Raw genomic sequence first — 23,439 nt, forward strand, 5'->3', positions numbered from 1 at the left:
TGCCCCATCCCTGTTCTCATCTACCACGCTTCCCTGTAGTCTACACGGAGACCAGTCTAGGGAAACTCCTGTCCTTTCTCACACAAAGTTAGCATGCTGTCTGTATTATTCTATGCCTCTTCTCTTTTGCTATGGCCTAAAGTTTTGCTCTATCAGCACACAGAATATCCTCATTTGTGTGTTTCTTTTATAATCACCTAGAATTGCACTGTGTGATTGTGCCACAGTTTATTCAACTGGGGTTTTCTACAGATGAGCAGTTGGTTGTTTCCAGACTTTTGCTGTTACAAACAATGCTGCAATGAATCACTTTGTACATATGTCTTTCCTGTATTTATAGATGGATCTTGGGGATAAACCCCCCGAAGTTGGGCCAGTGTGCCAATGGATAAAGGCATGGTGATTTGCTAGATCTCCCTGTAGTATCTTCTCTATGGTTGTGCCATTTTGCAAGCCTGTCACTGACACTGGAAAATTCCCTTGCAGCCTCCCCAAGAGAAAGTTGTCAGTCTCAGATTTTTTTTTTGTTTTTTGAGACAGGGTCTCACTGTGTCTGTATTGCCCAGGCTGGAGTGCAGTGGTATGATCTCGGCTCCTCGGCTCAAGAGATCTTCCCACCCAACCCCCTCTGTCCCGGGACTACAGGCGTATGCCACCCTGCCTGGCTAATTTTTTGTATTTTTTAGGAGAGATGGGGTTTAGCCACGTTGCTCAGACTGGTCTTGAACTCCTGGGCTCAAGTGATCCTCCCATCCTTCCGCCTCAGGCTCCCAAAGTGCTGGGATTACAAGCGTGAGCCACCATGCCTGGCCAGTCTCAGATTTTAGAAAAACCAAACTGACGGGTACAGGATTTCAGCGAGCTTCCTTTTTATTAGTAACGCTGGCTTTTCTGGGCTGCAGTAGACCAGTGTGAATAAAGTGCATGCCATGTGTGCACGTCTATGTGAGTGTGTGCATGTCTGTGTGTGTGCATATCTGTGCGAGTGTGCATGTCTGTGTGTGTGCACATCTGTGCGAGTGTGTGCATGTCTGTGCGAGTGTGCACGTGTGTGTGCACATCTATGCGAGTGTGTGCATGTCTGTGTGAGTGCGTGCACGTCTGTGTGTGTGTGTCCTACACACATGGCCCTGTGCCTCCCCACAAGCACACAGAGTGAAGCTCTGAGGGTTTATTGTCTGCCCCGGTGAGGCTCCTGGGCTTCTTGGGAGGAACTGGGGGCAGGGGCTGGTCACACGGGTCTGTAGGTCCCATTGTAGCTAAAAGGGGGAGGCATCGAGCAGTCCCTGTCCTCAGGGATCCAGCGCTGGACGTGGTTGGGGCCGTTGTCCCGAGGCCACACGATCACAGTGTCTCTGGATGCCAGGGAGGGGTCCTCTGGGAAGAAGTTGAATGGCCGGAGCAGGAAGCCCACGGAGTTCCCAGGTGTGGCTGTGTTGGGAATGTCCTCTGAGTGGGGGATGTGCAGGAAGCCCACCGTCACCCAGGCCACCAGGTCCTGCAGAAGACAGAGTGGGCTGCAGTGGGCAGGGCTGAGTACTGACCACTGGAGGCCACTCTAGCCTTTGATCATTTGCAGTTCTGCCTGCAAACTTGCTGAATTCCTCTCCAGCCCCTTTTTAAAGAGATGGACAGCTCGGTTGTGACCTCTGAACTTGCCGTCCACACAGCAAGGCACAGCTCCTGCAACTGGGGACAGATCTGGGCAGAGGGTGGTTGGGACTCCCTGATGGTGATGAAGATGGTCCTAGGCTGAGCTGGAAGGAGGCATGGCCAGCACTGGGCAGGGCTGGGGACAGGGCAGTACCTCATTTTCAATGTTCTCATTGTTGTGAAGAAACTTCTCAAAGACCACGGGCGGGTCCCAGGGGTCGTTCTGGTGGTAGATGCTGCTGCTGCACAGCTCTGACTCCCGGTACTTGGTCACTGCCAGGGGGTACCTGCCAGGCAGAGGCGAAGCAGCTTGGCTCAGGGGCCTGGGCTGGCCCCCCTTAGCCCCACCCAGGGAACAGCTTCAGGGTCAAAATAGAGGAAGATGATTGCTTTCCCCAAGATGAGAGATCATCTCTCCTGGGAGTCGGCAGGACGGGCTGCTGTTAACCGAGGTTCAGGTGATTGTCAGGAGTTCTCCCTGCCCTCCTCCCCAAATCCACAAACACAGGCCCAGAAGAGCAGGCAACCCTTGCACAACACAGGTGTGAGCTGCACGGGTCCACCTTCTTTCTTTCTTCCATTTTTTTTTTTTTTTTTTTTTTGAGATGGAGTTTTGCTCTGTCACCCAGGCTGGAGTGCAGTAACGCGATCTTGGCTCACTGCAACCTCCACCTCCCGGGTTCAAGTGATTCTCCTGCCTCAGCCTCCCGACTAGCTGAGAATACAGGTGCCCGCCACCACATCCAGCTAATTTTTGTATCTTTAGTAGAGACAGTGTTTCGCCGTGTTGGCCAGGCTGGTCTGGAACTCCTGACTTCAGGTGATATGCCCGCCTCCGCCTCCCAAAGTGCTGGGATTACAGGCGTGAGCCACCACGCCCAGCCACAGGTCCACTTTCACTTGGAGTTTCTTCCACCTCTGCCACTGTGAGACAGCAAATCCAGCCCCTCCTCCTCCTTCTCAGCCCACTCAAAGTGAAGGTGACGAGGATAAAGACCTTTGGGATGAGCCACTCCCACTTAATGGATCGTAGATATATTTTCTTTTCCTTAGGATTTTTTTTTTTTTTTTTTTTTTTTGAGATGGAGTCTCCCTTTGTCGCCCAGGCTGGAGTGCAGTGGCGTGATCTCGGCTCACTGCAAGCTCCGCCTCCTGGGTTCCCACCATTCTCCTGCCTTAGCCTCCTGAGTAGCTGGGACCACAGGTGCCCGCCACAATGCCCAGCTAATTTTTTGTATTTTTAGTAGAGACGAGGATTCACCGTGTTAGCCAGGATGGTCTTGATCTCCTGATCTTGTGATCCGTCCGTCTCGGCCTCCCAAAGTGCTGGGATTACAGGCGTGAGCCACTACGCCTGGCCAGGATTTTATTAATAACATTTTCTTTTCTCTAGCTTACTTTATTGTAAGAACACAGTATCTAACACATAGAACATATAAAATATGTGTTCATGGAATGTTTATGTAAGTGGTAAGGCTTCTGGTCAACAGTAGGCTATTCGTAGTTATGTTGTGGTGAAGTCATAGTTATGCTTGGCTTTTTTACTGCATTTGGGGGTTGACACCCCTAACCCCCACATTGTTTAGGGTCAGTTGCACACACAGATATACACATACATACACAACACGCATGTGTGCCCAGATACAAAACCACATAGACTCAGAACCCCATAGACACAAACACAGACAGACACAGACACACACACTGAGGGGAGCCCCTGACCCTCCCCCAGGCCCCCTGGGTCTTCCTCACCTTGCCCAGGTGATGGCCTGCTCCTCCTGCCAGCCTGGGGGCAGCACCTGGTCAGCCATGGAGTGGATCTGCAGGCGGTAGCTGCGCTTGTGGCCCCAGGGGTTCTCCTGGGGGCTGGTGAAGAGCAGGTACCGGGGCAGCTTCCTTTTGAAGCGGAAGGCCGCCTGGCGTTCCCGGGAGTACCGCGTCTGCTCCAGGGTCGGCTGGACAACGCGGTGTCTCGGGCTCCAGGGGTTGGTGATATTTTCTAGCTTCATCTGCAGTGTCTGGAAGCTGTTCTTGGTGCCTGGAGGTATGCAGGGAGAAGGAGAATGAGAATCAAGCTGCCAGAACTAAAACCTCCTCATTCTGCCCCAGGATCTCCATCCTCCACCACATCCAACAGCCAACTGTCTAGAATAACCCGGATGTTGGGGGATGCCCTGGGCAGCTGTGGTGATTCCATTACCACTCTGGGAAGTTCCTCTCAAGAGCTGTGCTCACGCCCATCTGCTGTGGCTGCAATCCCAGAGAAGGGGCACTCATTTTTCTCCAGGCATGTGAGGCTCTGTCCAGAGAGGTGGCTGGGGCTGAGGGGTAGGAGCTGCCGGTCTGGTCCTGGTGGCCTTGTTGGGTCTGGTGGCATCAGTCATTCTACCCATGCCATTCTTTTATGGTGACATCATCCGGGAGACACCCTGAGTGTTCCCAGACGACACTACATTCCATCTCAGAGCACTAGACAGTGACATTTCTTACCCTCCTAGGCACTGTTCCCTCCCTTGCCCCACTCACAGTCCCCAGGGTCAGAACAGGGTCCACACTGTTGCATCTAGGGCAACCCTCGGCAGTGTTTGCTTTCACCATTTTTCAGGGACACACAAATTTCTAGCTTTAGGTTTTACAGAAGCAGGCTTGGCAAATGCTCCTAACTTTCCACCACCAGGGAGTTATAGTGTCATCTCCTGGGAGTTTAAGTTATTGGTTGGATGCAGACGCTTGAACGGGAGAGTCTTGCTTTGAGTCCTACCTGCTACATCCAGGTCAACGCGGTAGTGCACCAAGTGAGTGTGTATGTTGCCAATCAGGTGGGTGTGCAGGCGAGTGCCGTGGCGCAGCCCCTCAGGAGTGTAGAAGGTGGCGTGGACGTAGCCAGTGGCATGCATCTTGGCCTCCATCACCCCGTTGGGGTAGAAGATGAAGTCCCAAATGTAATCATAATTGTAGACAGTTGAAGTTGTCCGCAGCACCAGCACCTGGCCCTTCAGCCCGGCATAGAAGTTGAAGCCACCTTTAAAGTTGGAATTAAAGTGCCGCCGAAGGGGCACCCCTGTGGGCATTTCAAAGAGGCAGAGGGCTCGGGGATAATGGACCGGGTCATCGGTGTCGTAGTAGTGGAAGGTGTCCAGGTAGGTGGCAGTCTCCGGGCAGTCGATGCCGGGGGCTAACTCATGAGTGACGCTGCCCAGGCCATAGCCCACATCAAGGTACTTGGTCTGCATGCCTGCAGGTGTGTGTCCTCCATACAGGGCCACTGCCTCTTGCACGCTGACCTCATAGGCAATGCGCTCTCCACCAAAGTGCACGTTCAGGACCTGTAGCCCGGAGGAGGAGCGCAGCCGGAAGGCAAAGCTCCAACCCCCATAGAGCACAGCATTGCCCTCCAGCCTGAAGCGAGGGCCGTGGGGCTGGACAAAGCGGGGGCCACTCACATGGATGGGGCTGGGGAAGTCCCCGCGGGGCTTGTAGGAGGAGAAGAGGTGCGGCTCCTCTGTGCTCTCATGCCCCTTGCCCCTAGGCAGTGGGTCCTCCAGGACCACCACGTCCACCTCTCCATCTGCATACTTCCGAGCCAGTTCCTCTGGGCTCCCATAGAACTTCCCGTTGTACCACACCTGCTCCACGGCCCAGTGCCGGGCATCTGTGCTCCCATGATCCACGAGGAGCTCCAGCCCAGTGGGGTGCAGAAAGTAGCCTTCTACATAGCGCTGTATGATGAGCCAACTGCGGCGCTGGCCAGAAGCCATGCCCCGGGGGGCCACGTCGGTGAAGGCCAGGCATCTGTCATGGCAGTCTTGGAATGAGAAGCCTGTGGTATTGAGGAAGAACTGATGCAGGGGCTTGGTGGCTTCCTGCAGGGTGTGGCTGAGGAGGGCATACTCTGCTGTGGAGACGGGCCTCGATGCCCAGGAGGACTGGTGCCCAGGCCTGGGGGACAGTGCTCGCAGGTAGCGGGGCCCTGGCAGGGGCCCCACAGCAAACTCAGTGATATTTGGGTGCTCCTGGTCACCAAAGAAGATGACGGCACGGGCTTCCCGCACAGGCTGCCTTTCGCCTTTATCCAGAAACCTCAGCACATGGTGCTTCTTGGGCAGCAGCATCTCGATGAGAAACACAGTGTTCTTGGTCATGGTGGGGGCCCTAGAGGGCTGCAGCCTCAGCTCCTTCTTGGACCAGAGGAAGCTGTGCACTGCTTTCAGCTCTTGGTTGCTCAGGTCTGAAAACACCCCTGCCTTCCTGTGCAGAGTTCCCAGGGAGGGCTCGGCCACGGCCGTCTGCAGCATCAGCATGGCAGCCACGGCCCAGCCCAGGGCGGGCGTCTCTCGCTCCATTGCTCTGGAATGCAGTAGAGGAGATGAACTTAGTTGTCTTATGGGCAGAAATGGGCTTCCCTCAGGTTAGGGCCATGGAATTTTCCTATGGACTGAGCTTCCTCCCCTTGCCCTGCCCCAAGCTGGAGGCTGTCCTGCGGCAGCTGTGGTCCCATGCATAGTCCCCAGTGCTGTCGGGCATCTGTCTGCATTCAGCCGTTTTATTTCTACCCTCTCCTCACTCTGTAAACGTCCTCCAGTCCTGCGGCCTTCCTTACTCAGGGGAATGCTCTTGTTTTTGTGCATTATCTCAGCCAGGGGCGCCGTGAGTCACAGAGGGCAGGCTGGGCCCCTGCCCATGCCCCCAGGTGCTTCTTGTGTCCTGGAGAAGCAGATGCCTGTATTAACAGCAAAACTACATTTCTGACACAACAAATTCCTTTTAGGTAGATAGATTTTGAAATTTAGTGTAGAAATTCAAAGGTAGGCTCTGGAGTCAGGCTGCCTGAGTCGAGTCCCAGTAACCCGTGCCACTAGGACTTGCTGTGTGGCCTTGGGCACGCTGCTTAAACTCTCTGGGCCTTCATGTTCTTAGTTATAAAATGAAAATAACAACAACAGTGCTTAGCTCCTAGGGTTGTGGATCTAAATCAATTAAACAGTACATATAAAGTGTTTGTAACAATGTCTGCCACATAGGAAATGCATGAGAAATGTTAGCTGCTCTTCTTGTTAAATGAAAGACAGGCTATCGACACCAGCACATTTAAAGTTTTATGCAATGTAGAGTGATTCAGGTGTGACTAGGCTGCAGACTGATGGCTTTGGGGGTGAGGTGGAGGTGCCCAGTCCTGCCCGGCCTTCTTTGTGCCCCATTCAGCTCTCTTGTTCACCCAAGGCTACTCGGAGGGGACCTCAGGGAGGGGTGCATCTTAGGGAGATGCCTTTTCCTTTCTCAAGGAGGGTGGGTCAGGGTCTTCACCTCATAACCTCATAACCCCATTCCCTAAGCAGCTGTAAAATCCTGTGCTTGTAGCTGCGAGCCTCCTGCAGGGCTGGGAGACATGGTGGCCACAACTCCGTCTTCCCGTGTGCTGTGTGCGAAGTCTCTGGGAGACTGTAGCTCTCACCTGTTGCGCTGCTGCCGCAGAGGCTGGCTGGAATTAGCTCCCAGTCTCAGTTTCTCCAGACCCTAACTTGTCCTCCTGGGTACTGTGGGCCCTTCCTGGAAGGCTGCCGTCACCGTGAAATTTCCCTACAGAAACACTGCCCTCGCGGCCTTGCACCCCCTTCCTCTAGGCTCTGGGTTGACCTAGGAGCCCCACTTCAGGATTCCTCCCTGTCTCAGCTGTGCTTTTCACTTCCTGCAAGCAGCGCCCGAGGCACAGACACTTGACTTACAAGGTGGATGCACGAGTGGGTTGGACTCTGAGAGATCCTTGTTTTCATAGGTAGTGGCCTTTTTCTCCCTAAATCAGAAGCCTTGGGGGTAAACCTGGAGAAAACGCGTTCTCCTGTGCAGACAGACAGGTAGCAGAGAGTGTTAATCCACTCCTGTCTCAGACCTCTGCCTGGCCCAGCCTCCTCCCAGGGGGTCCAGGCTGTCTGCAAGGCAGGCCCCGAGGATTTCACCTGGAAAGTCGGCGGCACAGGGTATGAGGCGGAACAGGTGCAGCAGCTCCACTTTGGGTGTATCGTGGAGTGTCCCACTGAGGAAACCTGACCATCATGAGCGCTCTTCATTTCTTGCTTTTGTTTTTGGAAAATGCTTTTACACATCACATTTCCGAAGCACAAATGTTGGGAACACAATCCATGTGTTAACTAGAGGCCCTGTTTTCCTCGTGGCTTTTTTCCTCCAGAGAAGCTCAGCTGCACATCGTCCCTCCCCACCCGACTCTGGGCCAGTGTCACATCCGTCGCCACCTTTTGAGGTCAGCTGAAACCCTGCACTGCTGAGGAGCGCTCTGTTTTTGGCCCCAACTAACATACTCATTTCTCCACTAGTCCCCTTAGCACTTTGTATTTAATTTGTACATGATGGGCAGTTCTTGATTCATAGATAAATGAAAGGTGTTGGCTGGGCCTGTTTTATCACCCAATGGCTCTCTAGCCCTGGAGGCCATGGTCAAGGCTGATCTGAGATGTCCTTCTTCCCCTTTCCCATGCCCCCCTCCCCAAGGGCTCTCAACTTGCCCTCATTTTGCTCCATGGTCATGGCCTCTCATGGGGACGTCTCTCTGGTTGCCTTGTCTTGCCCTCTGGTGCTGGCAGAAGACCCTGGAACCCACATGATCTTGGGCTCTCAGAGGCCCTGCTCACTTGGATGGAGCAGGTGAGGCAGGGGCTGCAGGTGGAACTCAGAGCCAGCAGGAAGAATATGAGGTGAGTTCTTGTGTTCTTCTATTAAATATTGGCCAGGCCTCTTTTTTTTTTCTTTCAATAGACTATTTTTTTTTTTTTTCCCTGAGACAGAGTCTTGCTCTGTAGCCCAGACTGGAGTGTAGTGATGCGATCTTGGCTCACTGCAACCTCTGCCTCCCGGGTTCAAGCAATTCTCCTGCCTCAGCCTCCTGAGTAGTTGGGATTATAGGTGTACACCACCATGCCTGGCTAATTTTTTGTTTTTAGTAGAGATGGGGTTTCACCATGTTAGTCAGGATGATCTTGAACTCCTGACCTCAAGTGATCCAACTGCCTCAGCTTCCAAAAGTGCTGGGATTACAGGCATGGGCCACCGGGCCTGGCCCCAAATGGACTTCTTATTAGACTTAAAAAATATATATAGAGAGAGTCAGGATCTCACTATGTTGCCCAGTCTGGTCTCAAACTCCTGGGCTCAAGCGATCCTCCCACCTTGGCCTCCCAAAGTGCTGGGATTACAGTAGACTTTTTTTTTAGTAGACTTTTAAAAATAGACTTTAATAGATTTCTTAATAGACTTTATAAAGTCTGTTAAAAGTCTTTAAAAAGTCTATTAAAAGTCTTTTAACAAATTTTATAAAGTCTAGTAAAGTCTTTTAATAGACTTTTTAAACAGGAGTTTTAGGTTCATGGCAAAACTGAGCAAAAGGTATTGGGTTTCTGTATACTCACAGCCCCTATACACTCAGCCTCCCCATTGTTAATATCCACACCAGAGCCGTGCATTTATTACAGCTGAGGGACCTGCACATCACTCTCATCCGGAGCCCACACTTGACATCAGGGCTCACTCCTGCTGCTGCATATTCCGTGGGCTGGACAAATGGACAATGATATGGATTCAGCATTAGAGTAGCACACAGAGTAGTGCCACCTCCTCTGTGCTCCACCTCTTTCTCCTGAACCCTGGCATTCACTGCTCTTTGTGTTGTCTCCATAGTTTTGCCTTTTCCAGAACGTCCTGTATTTGGAATCTTACAGTCTGCAGCCTTTTCAGGTTGACTTCTTTTGCTTGGCAGTGTGCATTTAGGGTACCTCCATGTCCTTTCATGGCTGGGTCTCCTTTTTTACAACCTCTTATCCCCATGTTTCGTTTTGCTTTTCCAGGAAGGAGAAAGATGTAGAAGAGACCTTTGCTTTCCCCAGGAAAAACCTCTGTCCCCATGTGCGGTGGCAGTGGGGGCGGTGGCTGGCGGTGGCAGTGGGGGCGGTGGCTGGCGGTGGCAGTGGGGGCGGTGGCGGGCGGTGGCAGTGGGGGCGGTGGCTGGCGGTGGCAGTGGGGGCGGTGGTGGGCGGTGGCAGTGGGGGCGGTGGCTGGCGGTGGCAGTGGGGACGGTGGCTGGCGGTGGCAGTGGGGGTGGTGGCTGGTGAGACCTCCAGGCAAGAACAGGAAGCAAGCCCTCTCCCCGCTTACCCTCCTCTCTGAGCTTTCCTTGCTCCACCCTGGCCAGCTGTTGCCTGCCACCAAGCACCCGGGCACCTTCTGTGATGTGCTGGGCTCCTGCCCTCACTTCCTGGCCCTCCTCCCTCTGTGTCCCGTTCTTCTGCCCCTCACTCCGTGCCCTCCTTCCACTGCTTTTCTTCCCACCAGGTCAGCCCCTTCTTGACTCTCCCGAATACCCATCAGAACGCACCTGTGTGCTCTGCTCCCAGTTCGCTCTGCTTCCAGCCTTTGCCCTTAAGCTGATCTCTGACTCCTTCTTGAAGTCAATCAGACCCCGCCCTGCAGGGAGGGACCAGGTGAGGGCTGGGCTGGCCTATGGCTTGGGAGATGCCTCCGTGGGCAGCTACAGTGGCGTGAGGGGGTGTGAGGAAGCTGACTGTGCAGCACACATGTCCTGAGTCCGTTTCTGGACAAGTGCCGCCTTCCGCAATAATTTGCTTTGGCTTCTCTGTGACGAGCCATGCAATGCCACAATCTGTTAATTTAGGTGGCACGTTTTGGAGGCAGAGATAAGGACAAGGGGCCATTTCCTAGCTGGTAGTCTTACCTGAAGCTGACAGATGGACCAGGGCAGGGGCTGATAGAGGCTGGCACCTACAGCAAAACAGAGAATTCAATCACACCTAGAACAAGACACCAGAGGCAGAACCGTTTGGGAAGAGCAGCCACTCAAGACCAGTTGCAGACCTTGGTGGCTTTTTAACCATCTTTGGGACCCTGACCAGATTGAGAAAGGAGAAAGGACTTGGCGGGGAGAAAGCTGGCCAGGGGTTAATGATTGCTGACAGTTAGAGATAGCACTCGGGCAAAGACCGCATCCTGTCAGTTGTTGGCTGCTTGCCTTTCTTAAAGAGGTCCAGGCCTGGAGAGGGGCAGCGCTATATACAAAGTTGGAGCTAGGAGGCCAGAGGTCACAGCTCACAGATGTCCTGTGGCTAAATCTTGATATTTTGCTTTCAGAAAATCACAACCCGTCAAAGCTAATTTGAGAGGATCTAGAGACTGAGATTGTTTCCATGAAACCGCAGAGAAGAAACAGAGCCACCCGCGCCTGCACCAGGACCTGCTGGGGCTGTGCCAGGGAAGCTCACTCGATTAGATCTTCATGGGAATGAAGCCAACATCATAGCTTTTGTCCCTGATTAGGGAAGGTGGGTTTGCAAAAAAGAAAATTCTACTATTTTCTGAGGGAGGGCCATTGGTCATAAGGGGCCCTGGTGAGGTCCTGATGGCTTGGGCAACCCCAACCAGATAGGGGAGAACATTCATCTCCAAGTGCTGGCCCTGCTTCTGCCACTGGCTGGTGGTCTTATACTTGACAGTCATTAATTCATTCAACAAATGTTTATGGAGCAACCATTCTGCATCAGGGAGACACAGCAATGAACAAACAAAACCAAACCCTCTATGGAACTCACATTTCAGTGAGGAGGGTATCCAGCAGTGAAGCTTGTAAGCCACCAGAGCAGACCTCCTCACTGGGACAGCCGATGACAGGGGCTGGCCCTGGGTTGGCATCTCAGAACTGAACTTTCGGGATCCTGCCCCGCTGTGCCGGCCTGCTGACTGTTTTTACAGACAATGTGATTTGTGAACACCTGCTTTCCTATTGGGAGTCTGGAATCTTGTTAGTTGTGGTAGGCAGAGGGTGTGCCTACGTGACCAGCCCCAACCTCTGCCCCAGCTCTGAGCTTCTACTTCCCTGGGGAGACGCAGGGTGCAGGGGATGCTCCGTGCAGCCTTCACGGGAGGGAGAGCTCAGCGAGTCTGTGCCCCGACCCCTCCAGACCCTGCTGTGTCCTTGCTGTGTCTTGGCCATGGGTATAACTGTCTGTTTAGTCTGGTGACTCCTAGTGAAGCTCTGACAGCAGAGGTGCCATGAGGTGTCACGGGTGTTCACAGAGGTGTCCTGCAGGTATTGGCAGCAAGTGGTGACACAGTGTGTTCCAGAGGGGTACATGCTCAGGGGAAAACAGAGCGGGGGCGGGGTTAGACATGTGGCGGGGCGGGTGGGGGGAGGTGCAGGGCCTAACCTTTCAGAAAGGGGACTCCTCTTCTCCTCAATGTGGTGAAGGAGTGGGCCACAAGGATGCCTGGGGGGGTTGCATTTCAGGCTGAAGGAGCAAGGAGTGCAAAGTCCCCGATGCAGAGTGAGGGGACTGCTGTTGCCAGGGGCAAGTGGTGGGAGATGGGTTCAGAGAGTGACCAAACACCCTGGGCCTCCAAGGCTGTCACTGGGATTTTACTCTGAGCCACCTGGGAAGCCTCTGTGAGGTTTGTGCAGAGGCCAGAACTGGCCTGCCTCTAGCAGGTGCCATCTGGAGGTGCTGGGGGAGACAGAATGCAAGAACGAAGGCTGCAATGATGGCAGGAGCAGGGAGCAGGCCAGGAGGTGACTGCAACAGTCTTGGTGGACGAGGCTGGTTGCCCGGTCAGGGTTGCAGGGGTGGAAGTGATGAGAAGTGGCCAGATTCTGGATATAGCTGGAAGCGAAGCTGGGCGGGGATTTGCTGAGGGCTGGGATATGAGACTCGAGGGAGAGGAGTCGGGTGTCCCCAAGTTCGGGCAGAGGTTCTGCTCTGCTGGGGCAGACAGGAGCTGAGTCAGGATGCTTCAGTGCGTGAGCATGGCTGGCTGCTGGCTGAGCCCAATTCTGGACTTCAATGCTGGATCCCAAGGCACATGAGGGGCAAGGGTGGAGGGAGCCCCAAGGAGACCTTTCTGAGGAGTCAGAGACCAGGGCTGGGTCCTCCAGGCGCTCTTTGTGTTTTCGCTGACCATGCCTGGCCGTGCTGGCCAGCTGACAGCTTCCCCGTCAAATCCTACATTCCTCCCTCCCTGCAGCTGTGTCTGGCAGCTGGAGTGGGGCAGTAGACACAGCAGAATTCCTCCTTCCCCATGGCTCTCTTTAGTAGCTACCTCACGTTCTCAAAGAAGAAAAAAATCAAGAGGCCAGAAAATCAGGAAGCAGAAGTTAAAATCTGTTGCTGATCTTTGAAATGAAGAATTTGTGTTGGTAGACATGTGACCTTGTGTGGTGCAGGGATGTGTTTGTGTTAAACCATTTTGGTGACTATGACATTCCAGGTGCACACTGGACGTAACACATAGGATTTCAGAAATCCCCAGAACACTCATAGCCTCTGTGTAGCCCTTTGCTGAGCAAAATTTTGGAACGAAATACAACAGCATGCTCACTGGCATGGGATATAGAGCCAGAAGACCTGGGTTTGAATCCAGGTTCTACTTCTTTTAGTTGGATGTTATGTGGGAAAAGCAGTTAACTTTTCCTTTTAGAGAAGGTGATTTTCTCTGGTGTTATGATTTGATTTCTTGGTTTTTAATTTTTGTGTATCTGTTGTATGTTTTTTGATTTGAGATTACCACAGGGCTTGCAAATACTCTTATAATCTATTATTTTAAGTTGATAACAACTTAACACTACTTGCATAAACAAACAAACTAAAAAGCAAAAAGAAAACTAATAAAGACTTACTCTTTATCTTTGTTCCCCTACTTTTTTTTTTTTGAGACAGCATCTCACTCTGTATCCAGGCTGAATCGAGGTGCATGGTGTGATCTCGGCTCACTGTCACCTCCGCCTCGGGGCTCAAGCGATTGTCCCACTTCAGCCCCCAGAGTAGCTGGGACCACAGGCGTGAGTCCCCATGCCAGCTAATTGTATATTTTGTAGAGATGGGGTTTCGCCATGTCACCCAGGCTGGTCTTGAATTCCTGAGCTCAAGCAATCTGCCCACCTCCGGCCTCCCAAAGTGCTTGGATTACAGGGGTGCCCTCTGGGATTACAGGCATGAGCCACCATGTGAGGCCTTCCCCCACTTTTTAACTCTTGATGTTTCCATTTATATCTTACTGTACTGTCTATGTTTTGAAAAGTTGTTACTATTTTTGACTGGTTCATGTTTTGGTCTTTCTACCTAAGAGTAGTTTACACACCACAGTTACGGTGTTATATTCTGTGTTTTTCTGTGTACTTCCTAATACCAGTGAGTTTTGTATCTTTAGATAATTTCTTATTGCTCATTAACATCCTTTTCTTTCTGATTGAAGTACTCCCTTTAGCATTTTTTTGTAGGACAGGTCTGGTGTTGATGAAATTCCTCAGCTTTTGTTTGTCTGGGAAAGTATTTCTCCTTCCTGTTTGAAGGATCTTTTCACCAGATATAGGATTCTAGAGTGAAAGTTTTTCCTTCAGCACCTTAAATGTGTCATGCCACTATCTCCTGGCCTGTAAGATTTCCACTAAAAAGTCTGCTGCCAAATGTATTGGAGCTCCATTGTATGTTACTTGTTTTTTTTTTTTTTTTTTTCTCTTGCTGCTTTTAGGATCATTTTTAAAAAAATCCTTGACCTTTGGGAGTGTGATTATTAAATGCTCTGAGGGAGTCTTCTTTGAGTTCAATCTGCTTGGTGTTCTATAACCTTCTTGTACTCAGATCTTGATATTTTTCTCTAGTTTTGGGAAGTTCTCTATTACTATTCCTTTGAATAAACTGTCTACCCCATCTCTTTTTCAACCTCCTCTTTAAGGCCAATAACTCTTAGATCTGCCCTTTTGAGGCTATTTTCTAGATCCTGTAGGTGTGCTTCATTTTTATAATTTTTTTGTCTCTTCTGGTGATATAATTTCAAATAGCCTGTCCATTCTCACTAACTCTCTTTTCTGCTTGAGCAGTTCTGCTATTAAGAGACTCTGATGCATTCTTCAGTATGTCAGTTGAAATTTTCAACTCCAGAATTTCTGTTTGATTCTTTTAAATTATTTCAATCTCTGTTAAATTTATCTGACAGGATTCTGAATTCCTTCTTGGTGTTATCCTGAATTTCTTTGAGTATCTTCAAAACAGCTATTTTGAATTCTCTGTCTGAAAGGTCACATATCTCTGTTTCTCCAGGTTGGTGCCTTATTTAGTTCATTTGGTGAGGTCTTGTTTTCCTGGATGGTTTTGATGCTTGTGGATGTTAGTCAGTGTTCGAGCATTAAAAAGTTAGGTATTTATTGTAGTGTTTGCAGTCTGCGTTTGTTTGTGCCTGTCCTCCTTGGAAACACTTTCCAGGCATTCAAAAGGACTTGGGTGCTATGATCTAAGCTGTATCTGCTTTAGTGGGCACCCCTAGCCCAGTAACACTGCGGTTCTTGCACACCTGTAGAGGTGGTCTTTGATAAGGTCTGGAAGATTTCTCTGGATTACCAAGCAGAGACTCTTTTTTCTTCCCTTACCTTCTCCCAAACAAATGGAGTCTCTGTCTCTGTGTTGAGCTGTCTGGAGCCAGGGGTAGAGTAACACAAGCACCCCTATGACCAACACCACTGGGACTGCACTGGGTCAGATATGGAGTATCAGCACAACCCTGGGTCTTGCCCAAGCCCTGCTGTAACCACTACTTGGCTACTGCCTATTTGCTCAAGGCCCTAGGGCTCTACAATCAGCAGGTGGTGATGCAGCCAGGCTTATATCCTTCCCTTCAGGCTGGTGAGTTCCCCTAGGTCCTGAATGGGTCCAGAGATGCCATCTGGAGCCATGGATGGGAGTCTAAAACCTTAGAATCTACCTGTTGTTCTATTCTACTGCAGTTGAGCTGGAACTCAAACCACAAGATGCAGTCCTTCTCATTCTTACATCCCGTTTCCACAGGCAGAGGAGCCTCACTAGGCCCATGGGGAGTACTGCCAGACTACCACTGATGCTCAGTTAAGGACCAAAGGAGCTTCAGTCAGCTTGTGGTGAATGTTGCCAGGCATAGGAACTCATCCTTCAAGACAGTGGGCTCCCTTGGCCCATGGAGTGTACAGAAATGTCCGGGAACTAGGGCCCGGAATGGGGGCCTCACAGCCTTTATCAGTGCCCTAGCATACTGTGGCTGAGCTGGTATCCAAAATGCAAGACGAAGTCCTCTTTACTCTTCCGTCTCCTCTCCTCAAGCAGAAGGAAGGGGTCTCTTTTGGAGCTGTGTGCTGTGCTGCCTGGGGTTGGGGAAGGAGTGGCGCAAGCACTTTCTTAGATACCACAGCTGGTATCTCATGTGCTCCACCAGGTCACTAACTCCAAGCCCAGTTCAGCGCTAGGTCTTGCCTAGGAATTGCAGTCCTTGTCACATAGACTGCTCCTCAAGTTCACTCAGGGTCCCAAAGCACTCCAGCCAGTGGGGGCGAGGCTTGCTGGAACTCATGCTCTGACCGCTGGACTGGGTGAGTACCCTCTGGGCAGGGCTGGTTCAAATGTTCTCTCCATGGGTGGGTGTCAGCTGAGTACAGCTCAGTTTTGCTTTCTGCTGTAACATAGCAGCACTGAGATCAATGCAAAGCCTCACAGTCGTGGCATTCTCCCTCTCTCAAGTATACATACAGATTCTCTGTGCTACATAGCCACTGCCAGGGGATGGGGAAAGGGTGGCATCAGCAACTCAAGACTGTCCTTCTCACCTTCTTCAGTGCCTCTTTCAGCAATATGAAGTCAAAACCAGGCACTGTGAGTGCTCACCTGATTTTTGGTTCCTATGAAAGTGCTCCTTTTGAGTAGATAGTTGTCAGATTTGGTGTTCTTGAGTAGAGGTAGAGATATTTGGTGGAGTCCTTTATTCTGCCATCTTGCCCTGCCCCTAGGGTAAAGAAGTTAATTTTTTAAACCTCAGTTTTCTCATTTGTGAAATGGGCACAATAACAGATACGATGGTGTGACAAAATTGTTGGCATCAGATGAGGTAAAAGGTATGTAAAGCACCTAACTAATGTTTTTGACACATAGAAATCACTCAGTAAAGGTTAGCTATGATGATAATGATGGATACAGTTGGGGAGGTATGAATGTGGGTAATACAGAGGACTCCAGGGGCCCTGAGATGTGCTGAGTGTGTGTGAGGGCTCCTTGACTTTTCTCCTTCCCTTGCTCCATAAGATCAGAGAGTTGGTTTAGTTCACATCTGTCTTGTTTAGTTCACATCTGTCTTGTTTAGTTCACATCTGTCTTAGTAACAAGCCAGCTCCCCTAAAGGCTTTTCATTCACCCACCCTCTCTTTTCAAAACTCTTATTTTTCTTTCTAAGTGTTCTTTTCCTTCTGCATGTAAGTTGTTGGTCATCTCAGGATCAAAACTTCCAGAACCAGCTGGCTTTGTAGCCAGCCCTGGGCTTGGACCTGCTCACTCACTAAGGTGGTACCTTCCAGCCCCCTTTACTGATGAGATGGCCCTGTCAATCTGTAATTTGTCAGAGATACCACTGGGAAGAAATTAACCCAAAAGCATAATGAACCCGGGAAGTTGAAGCCGGAGCCGAAGTGAGCTGTGATTGAGCCACTGCACTCCAACTTGGGCAACAAAAGGAGACCCTGTCTCAAAACAACAACAACAGCAACGACAACAAAGACTGCAATTTCCTTCAAGATACAGCAGTTGGCTCCTTGTCAGTATCTAACTGGCTTTGAAGTTCTTCCTGTTCTAATTCCTAAATAGCTCTGGATTTCTCTCCAGTCTCACAATCTTTACTATCATTGTCTACATCAAGGATTTTCAACCTTGGCACCATTGATAGTTTGAGCCTGATCATGCTTATGGGCCTGTCCTGTGTGCAGTAGGACATCTAGCAGCAACTCTGGCCTCAACCCACTAGAGGCCAAAAGCAGCCACTGCCCTATCAGGACAACCAAAAATGTCTTCAAACATTGCCAGTCATTTCCTGGGAGGCAAAACTGCTGTCCTGCTGAGAACTTCTGGTCTACATTTAAGCCCCTGTGATTTGACCTGGAAACTGCAATTGCCTCCAGACGCCCTGACTCTCCTCCTGAGCACCTCCAATCTGCCCTTCATGCTTTTGCTGGAAGATAGAGCTGACCATGTCCCCTTCCTCCCTCTGGTGGGTTCTAGTTGCCTATTGGATAAAATATAAACTATTTAATTTGGCATTAAAAACCTTTTACAGCCTAGCCCAGTCTTCCTTTTGTTCTTGGTACACACTGCCTCACCCTGTGCTTGAACTATTTCAAATCATGCCAGGTTCACCGGGGCCACCTGGCCTTTGCCGGCTTTGTTCCCTTTTTGCAAGGCTCTCTGTCTTCTTATGTTGGGAGCAAGCTCTTGCTTCAAGGCTCAGCACCAACTACCCGCTACCCCTGCTGTCCCAACCCGCTTTATGTCTTCCACATAGCTGTCTTGTCCTCTCTGGTTCCAGAGCACTTGCCCGTCTCTCTTATTGCACATGTCATATGGCTTTGTAACTATTTGTTCACAAGTCTGTCTCTTATACTGCTTCCTTGAGGTCAAGGATTCTATCCTTTTTTTTTTTTAATAATTTAAGTTCTAGGGTACATGTGGGTAACGTGCAGGTTTGTTACATATGTATACTTGTGTAGATTCTATCTTAATTTATTCAGAACCACAGAGACCAACACAGTGCATGGGATACAGTGGATGCTCATTTTTGGTTTTTGGAGTGAGTTAATAAACAGATGATGTGGACAAGGAAGATGGAAGAGATGTTAGGTACCTAGATGTGAGAAAAGTTTTAATTTCCATGTGGCATTTTAAGAAAAAAACATGCTAGGTAACCTGGTTTCAAAGGATGCTATTAACTCTCAACTCAAGGGAAGAGTATACAACAGGGCAGGCTCCTTAGGCCGAGGCCAAGGACAACTGGGAGTGGTCTGAGTCAGCACCAGCTCCTGGCCATGCGGCTGTGCAGTCTCCCAGGGTCTGACACTCAGAAAGACTCTCTACTTGGCTTAACGCTCCACTGCTGTCTTTAGATTCTTAACTTTTGAACAAGGGGCCCCGCATTTTCACTTTATACTGGGCTTTGCAATTTATGTAGCTGGTATTGGCTTGGGTTGAGAAGGTCGGGGAGAGGGGACAGGGCAGTGGGCAGTGAACTAGCCCTTGCAGGGAATGAAGTTAGATGAATAGGTTGATAGGATGAGAGCTGCCAGGCCAGGTATCAGCAGGCATCAGGAAGAGAGGCCCCAAGCAGACTGGCGGCAGCAGCAAAAATGTAACAGGTAACTGAGGACAAAATCTCAGATGCCTATTTCTGAGCTTAACCCTTGCTGGCTCCAATTCCTTTCTGTTATGATTTTCTCTTTTAACCCCCTTCCTCTTCTACAACTCCCCATTGGCAGAAGGAATGAGTGCTAGACAGGGGGTAATTTCTTTAAAATCAAATGCCCCTTTGCAGTGACACCGCACCTGGGTCTGGAGGGAGGTTGAGAACTGAAGAAACAAAAGGGGCTGGTTGACATTTGCACCTGTGTAAGCACCAGAGGAAGCCCTCAGGCTATTTGAAAATCCACCTCCAGGCTGCAACCAGCACCATGAAAAATCAGGAGAGCCTGGCAGCTTCTTACCACTGGAACTTCACCAGGGGCTCTTTCTGCAGCTTAGGGACTTATTTTTTCATTAAAGGCTGTAGGATTTTATAAATAGCAAGAAAAAAACCATGGTATTAGCATATATTATTTACCAGAGTAGAGGGATGGATGAGGCCCAGGCAAACAGTTAGGTCAGTAGCCAGCCCCAGAATTGGGGTCTAGGGCTGGGAGGGGCTGGGCTTGGAGAACATCATGAGATGAAGCTTTGAGAGCTGCAAGCCAGGTTCCAACCTTGCTCTCCCTTTGATTTGTGCCCAAGTTTGGCTTTACAAGTTTCAGTCTGTGTGAACTGTGCTAAGGAGAAGTGAAGCTGGGCCCTGCATCCATGTTAATGGAAGGCAGGCCTTGCAGGCAGGTGACACTCAGGGGGACACGTGGAGGCCATGGTCAGTTATTCTCTGCAGTTAGCAGGGTCCCTTTTACATTAACTTGAGAAATTCTGGGTGTGGTTAAGGAACGAATAACAAGGAGCATGCCTGCCATCCACTGATGGCCCTGGCACTCCTGTGCCGGGGACTTGTGCACATGATCTTGTTCACTCCTGGAGATGACTCTGCACAGTAGGCATCGTTCCTACTACACTAAAGTTGCACAGCTAATAAATGGCACAGCCAGGATTTGAACTCGGGTCTCTCTGGCCCCCAAACCTGCAGCAATCACGGCATTGCTTCCCTGTGGTAGGTAGTGTTAAGACCTACAAGAGGCATTTCTTTCAAAGAGTTGTGGGGGCAAATGAGAACTTTTCTCTGCCAATGAATTATGTCCCGAGCCCTTAACTTTCTCTGCACCCTTCACTGCCATAGGCAGCCCTCCTAAATCTGCTCCTGGAAAAGGGCTTTTGTGTCTACGCTAGGATGTGTGTTTGAGAAAAAAGACTCACTGTGTCAGGGAGCATGCTATGCTTACGCGTGTGTTCGTGTAAATTTTTTTTTTTTTTTTTGAGATGGAGTCTCTTACCCAGGCTGGAGTACAGTGGCGCCATCTCAGCTTACTGCAACCTCTGCCTCCTGGGTTCAAACTATTCTCCTGCTTCAGCTTCCTGAGTATCCTGAGTAACTGGGATTACAGGTACGCGCTGCCACACCCAGCTGATTTTTGTATTTTTAGTAGTGATGGGGTTTCACCATGTTGGCCAGGCTGGTCTCAAACTCCTGGCCTCAAGCCATCCTTTCACCTCAGCCTCCCAAAGTGTTGGGATTACAGTTGTGAGCCACTGCGCCTGGCCCATGTACATATTTTTACATAACTTTAAAAATCTTCTAACAACTGTTAGACCCTGAGTATATCTTTTACCATCTCAGTGGCGTTGTAACTTATTCTAGAAGGCAGGGCTCAAGCATGATAAATTAGCTTTTTGTGGGGCTTAAAAAGTTTTTGCACCCCAATAGTTGTGCTGTGTCTGATTTGAAGCCATTGGAACCTGTCCTGTATAAATCCCAATTCTATGCACTGGAAGTCTCTTCTTAAAGCTTATACCCTACTTTCTACTCAGTGGCCCCAGCAGGTGGTGGGTTTGATGAGCCCTCAAGCCATGGAGAAGTTTATTTGATGAAGGGGCACCCCAGGCCCACTCTGAGCAGGCTCACAGCCACACAGACAGGAAAACTGAGATAGTGTCTCTGATTGTACCTACGGAGCTCACATGGGTGGGGGGGTGACTGTGACCACCATGCCAACATAGACTGCACTGCTCATGGTACACACCCCGTTTTAAATGCTTTATGAGTGTTATCTCATTTCACCTTCCCAACAATCCTCTGAGAAAGGTGTTTTTCAAACAAGAAGCCCATCCCTGAAACATCCTGAAAAATTACATCCCTGTAATTGTTCTTTGTCTGCACCACGTTCTGGGCCAGCCGCACCCAGAGTCTCTGGAGAAGAACCCCGTTTTCTATAGCATAGGTGTCTTGACTAAGCCCTTGCTCCAGCTCGTTAGTAAATGATTTCTAGCACCCTCAGGATACAAAGCCAATGAGGGTTTGAGCTACCTAAGAACAGTGAGCCTTATGCCCAATTTGAGAAGGAAGAGGTTTTATTCTCTCATGGGTAGGGTCCGGGGGTAGTGGAGCAGCTTGTGCTGTGTCTGGTCCCCATTTTGGATGTGAGTCTCCAGCAGGAGAGCTTCTTGCCACTGGGGATTTAATGGTGCACTGGAAGGAGCTCCTGGTGGTTTTGGATACTGAGGAGGTTCCTCACTCAAGCTGGTCTGCTGGACTTCCACCAGGTCCCCTGAGGGACGACGTTGACTGCACAGTGCAGGAGAAGAATGGACATTGCCTAGCATGAGCATCCAAGTGCCTTAGCAGGTTGTCATTGCTATGGACGTGATTCAAGGTTTCTTTCGAGTGATAGAAGGAGCTGATGAGCTGGTTTGGGCTTAGGAGATTTGTGGGCACTCAGGGTAGAAAGACCTCTGCCATGGGGCTCCAAAACTTTCCACAGAAGCAGGGGCTTGGCTAGGCTGTGCCTCTGGGTTATTAGGTCAGCTCATCCCACTTAGGTTCCTATGCCACCAATGTCTCCAAGTTTCACTAATCCCTGGGCTTTTCTGTTGCTCTGGGAATGGGCCATATGCTGCTTATCCTGTTTTTTTCTGACTGTGACTGATATGGGCACAGGATGCCCAGAGGCTTGAGCTCCACAACATTCCTGGGTCTCACAAGCATCCACCTCCCTGCTTTGTCCTGAGCCCTTCACTGTGTCCCTGTTCTATGAAGGTTTTTGTTTCTAAGGGAGGCAACCACAGCCTGGAAGCCCGTCTCTGGATTTCACTGCCTGGGAGGTGCTGACTGAAGGGAGTCATGCATATCCTAAGGAACCTCAGTGGAGGCCCTGTGGAGCCCCTGCAAAGCCCCCAAAGCCCCATGCCCTGGACCAGAGCCATCGTGGGCTGTTCTCCCCACTGGCTGCACGTTGGAATCACCCAGGCAGTGTTCTTAACTATTGGTGCCCCGGGGTCCCACCTTCGGATTCTGATTTAGACAGGGGGACCTGGGCTTGTAGGGTGTTTTTAAAAGCTCCCCAGTTGATTCCGAGGTGCAGGCAAGACTCAGAGCCATTCATGGAGCAGCTCCATTGATAAAAAGGAACTCAACGCAGGCACTGATGGTGCTTGGAGAAATCTGCTTTGCTTTTTTTTTTTTTTTTACTTGACATAACTTGTATGTTTTTATTGTGTGAAACATGATGTTTTGATATACATATACATTGTAGAATGGTTAAATTCAGCTAATTAACAAATGCATTACTTCATATAGTTATCACTCTTGTGGTAAGAGCACATAATGTCCATTTTCTACATTTTTCAAGAAGAGAATATATCGTCATTAACTGTAATCACCTTGCTATACAACAGATCTCTTGAAATGTATTCCTCCTAACTAGCTGTAATGATGTATCCTTTGACCAGCATCTCCCCATCTCCCCACTCCTTTCTAACCAGCCTAGCTTCTACTTCTATGAGTTCTGGTTTTTTTTAGATTCCACATGAATCTTGATGAGTGAGATCATGTGGTGTTTGTCTTTCTGTGCCTGGCTTGTTTCACTTACAGAATGTCCTCCAAGCTCATCCTGTTATCACCAATGGCAGGATTTCATTCTTTTTTTTTTTATGGCTGAGTAGTACTTCATGTGTATACATACAACACATTTTCTTTATCCATTTGTCGTTCGATGGACATTTAGGTTGATACCATATTTTGGTTATTGTGCATACTGCTGTAATAAACATGGGAATGCAAATATATCTTCAACATACTGATTTCAATTCCTTTGAATATATACCTAGTAGTGGGGTTGCTAGATCATATTGTAGTTCTATTTTTAATTTTTGGAGGAACCTCCATACTGTTTTCCATAACGGCTGTACTAATTTACATTCCCACCAACAATATATAAGTGTCCCTTTTCTCCACAGCTTTGATGGCATGTGTTAGCTTTTGTCTTTTTGATAATAGCCATAATAGTGAGGTGGTATCTCCTTGTGGTTTATTTGCATTTTCTTGATGATTAGTGATGTTGAGCCTTTCTTCATACACCTGTTGGCCATTTGTGTGTCTTCTTTTGCAAAATGTCTACTCAAGTCTTTTGCCAATTTTTCACTGGGTTATTATTATTATTATTATTATTATTTTGCTATTGAGTTGTTTGGGTTCCTTATGTATTTTGGATATTAACTGCTTGTCGATGTATACTTTGCAAATATTTTCTCCCAGTCT

At 49.6% G+C, this 23,439-nt stretch overlaps 1 protein-coding gene across 2 annotated transcripts; it reads right to left on the reverse strand.

The window, feature by feature from the left end:
* Positions 1 to 845: 845 nt before the first annotated feature.
* LOC105474898 (amine oxidase copper containing 1) lies at positions 846 to 10,510 on the reverse strand. 2 transcript variants are annotated; one of them, XM_011729773.3, is made up of 6 exons: positions 10,391 to 10,510; positions 10,034 to 10,122; positions 4,415 to 6,000; positions 3,406 to 3,691; positions 1,808 to 1,940; positions 846 to 1,498 (listed from the first exon to the last, which is right to left on the reverse strand). In XM_011729773.3, exons 3-6 carry the CDS (start codon positions 5,994 to 5,996, stop codon positions 1,232 to 1,234), a joined length of 2,268 nt encoding a protein of 755 aa, XP_011728075.2. In that variant the 5' UTR covers positions 5,997 to 6,000; positions 10,034 to 10,122; positions 10,391 to 10,510; the 3' UTR covers positions 846 to 1,231. The 2 variants fall into 2 exon arrangements, with proteins under 2 accessions (XP_011728075.2, XP_011728076.2); XM_011729774.3 differs by lacking the exon at positions 10,034 to 10,122.
* Between the last annotated feature and the right edge of the window lie 12,929 nt (positions 10,511 to 23,439).

The sequence above is a fragment of the Macaca nemestrina genome, chromosome 4 (genome assembly GCF_043159975.1).
Source record: "Macaca nemestrina isolate mMacNem1 chromosome 4, mMacNem.hap1, whole genome shotgun sequence".
Classification (NCBI taxonomy): Eukaryota; Metazoa; Chordata; class Mammalia; order Primates; family Cercopithecidae; genus Macaca; species Macaca nemestrina.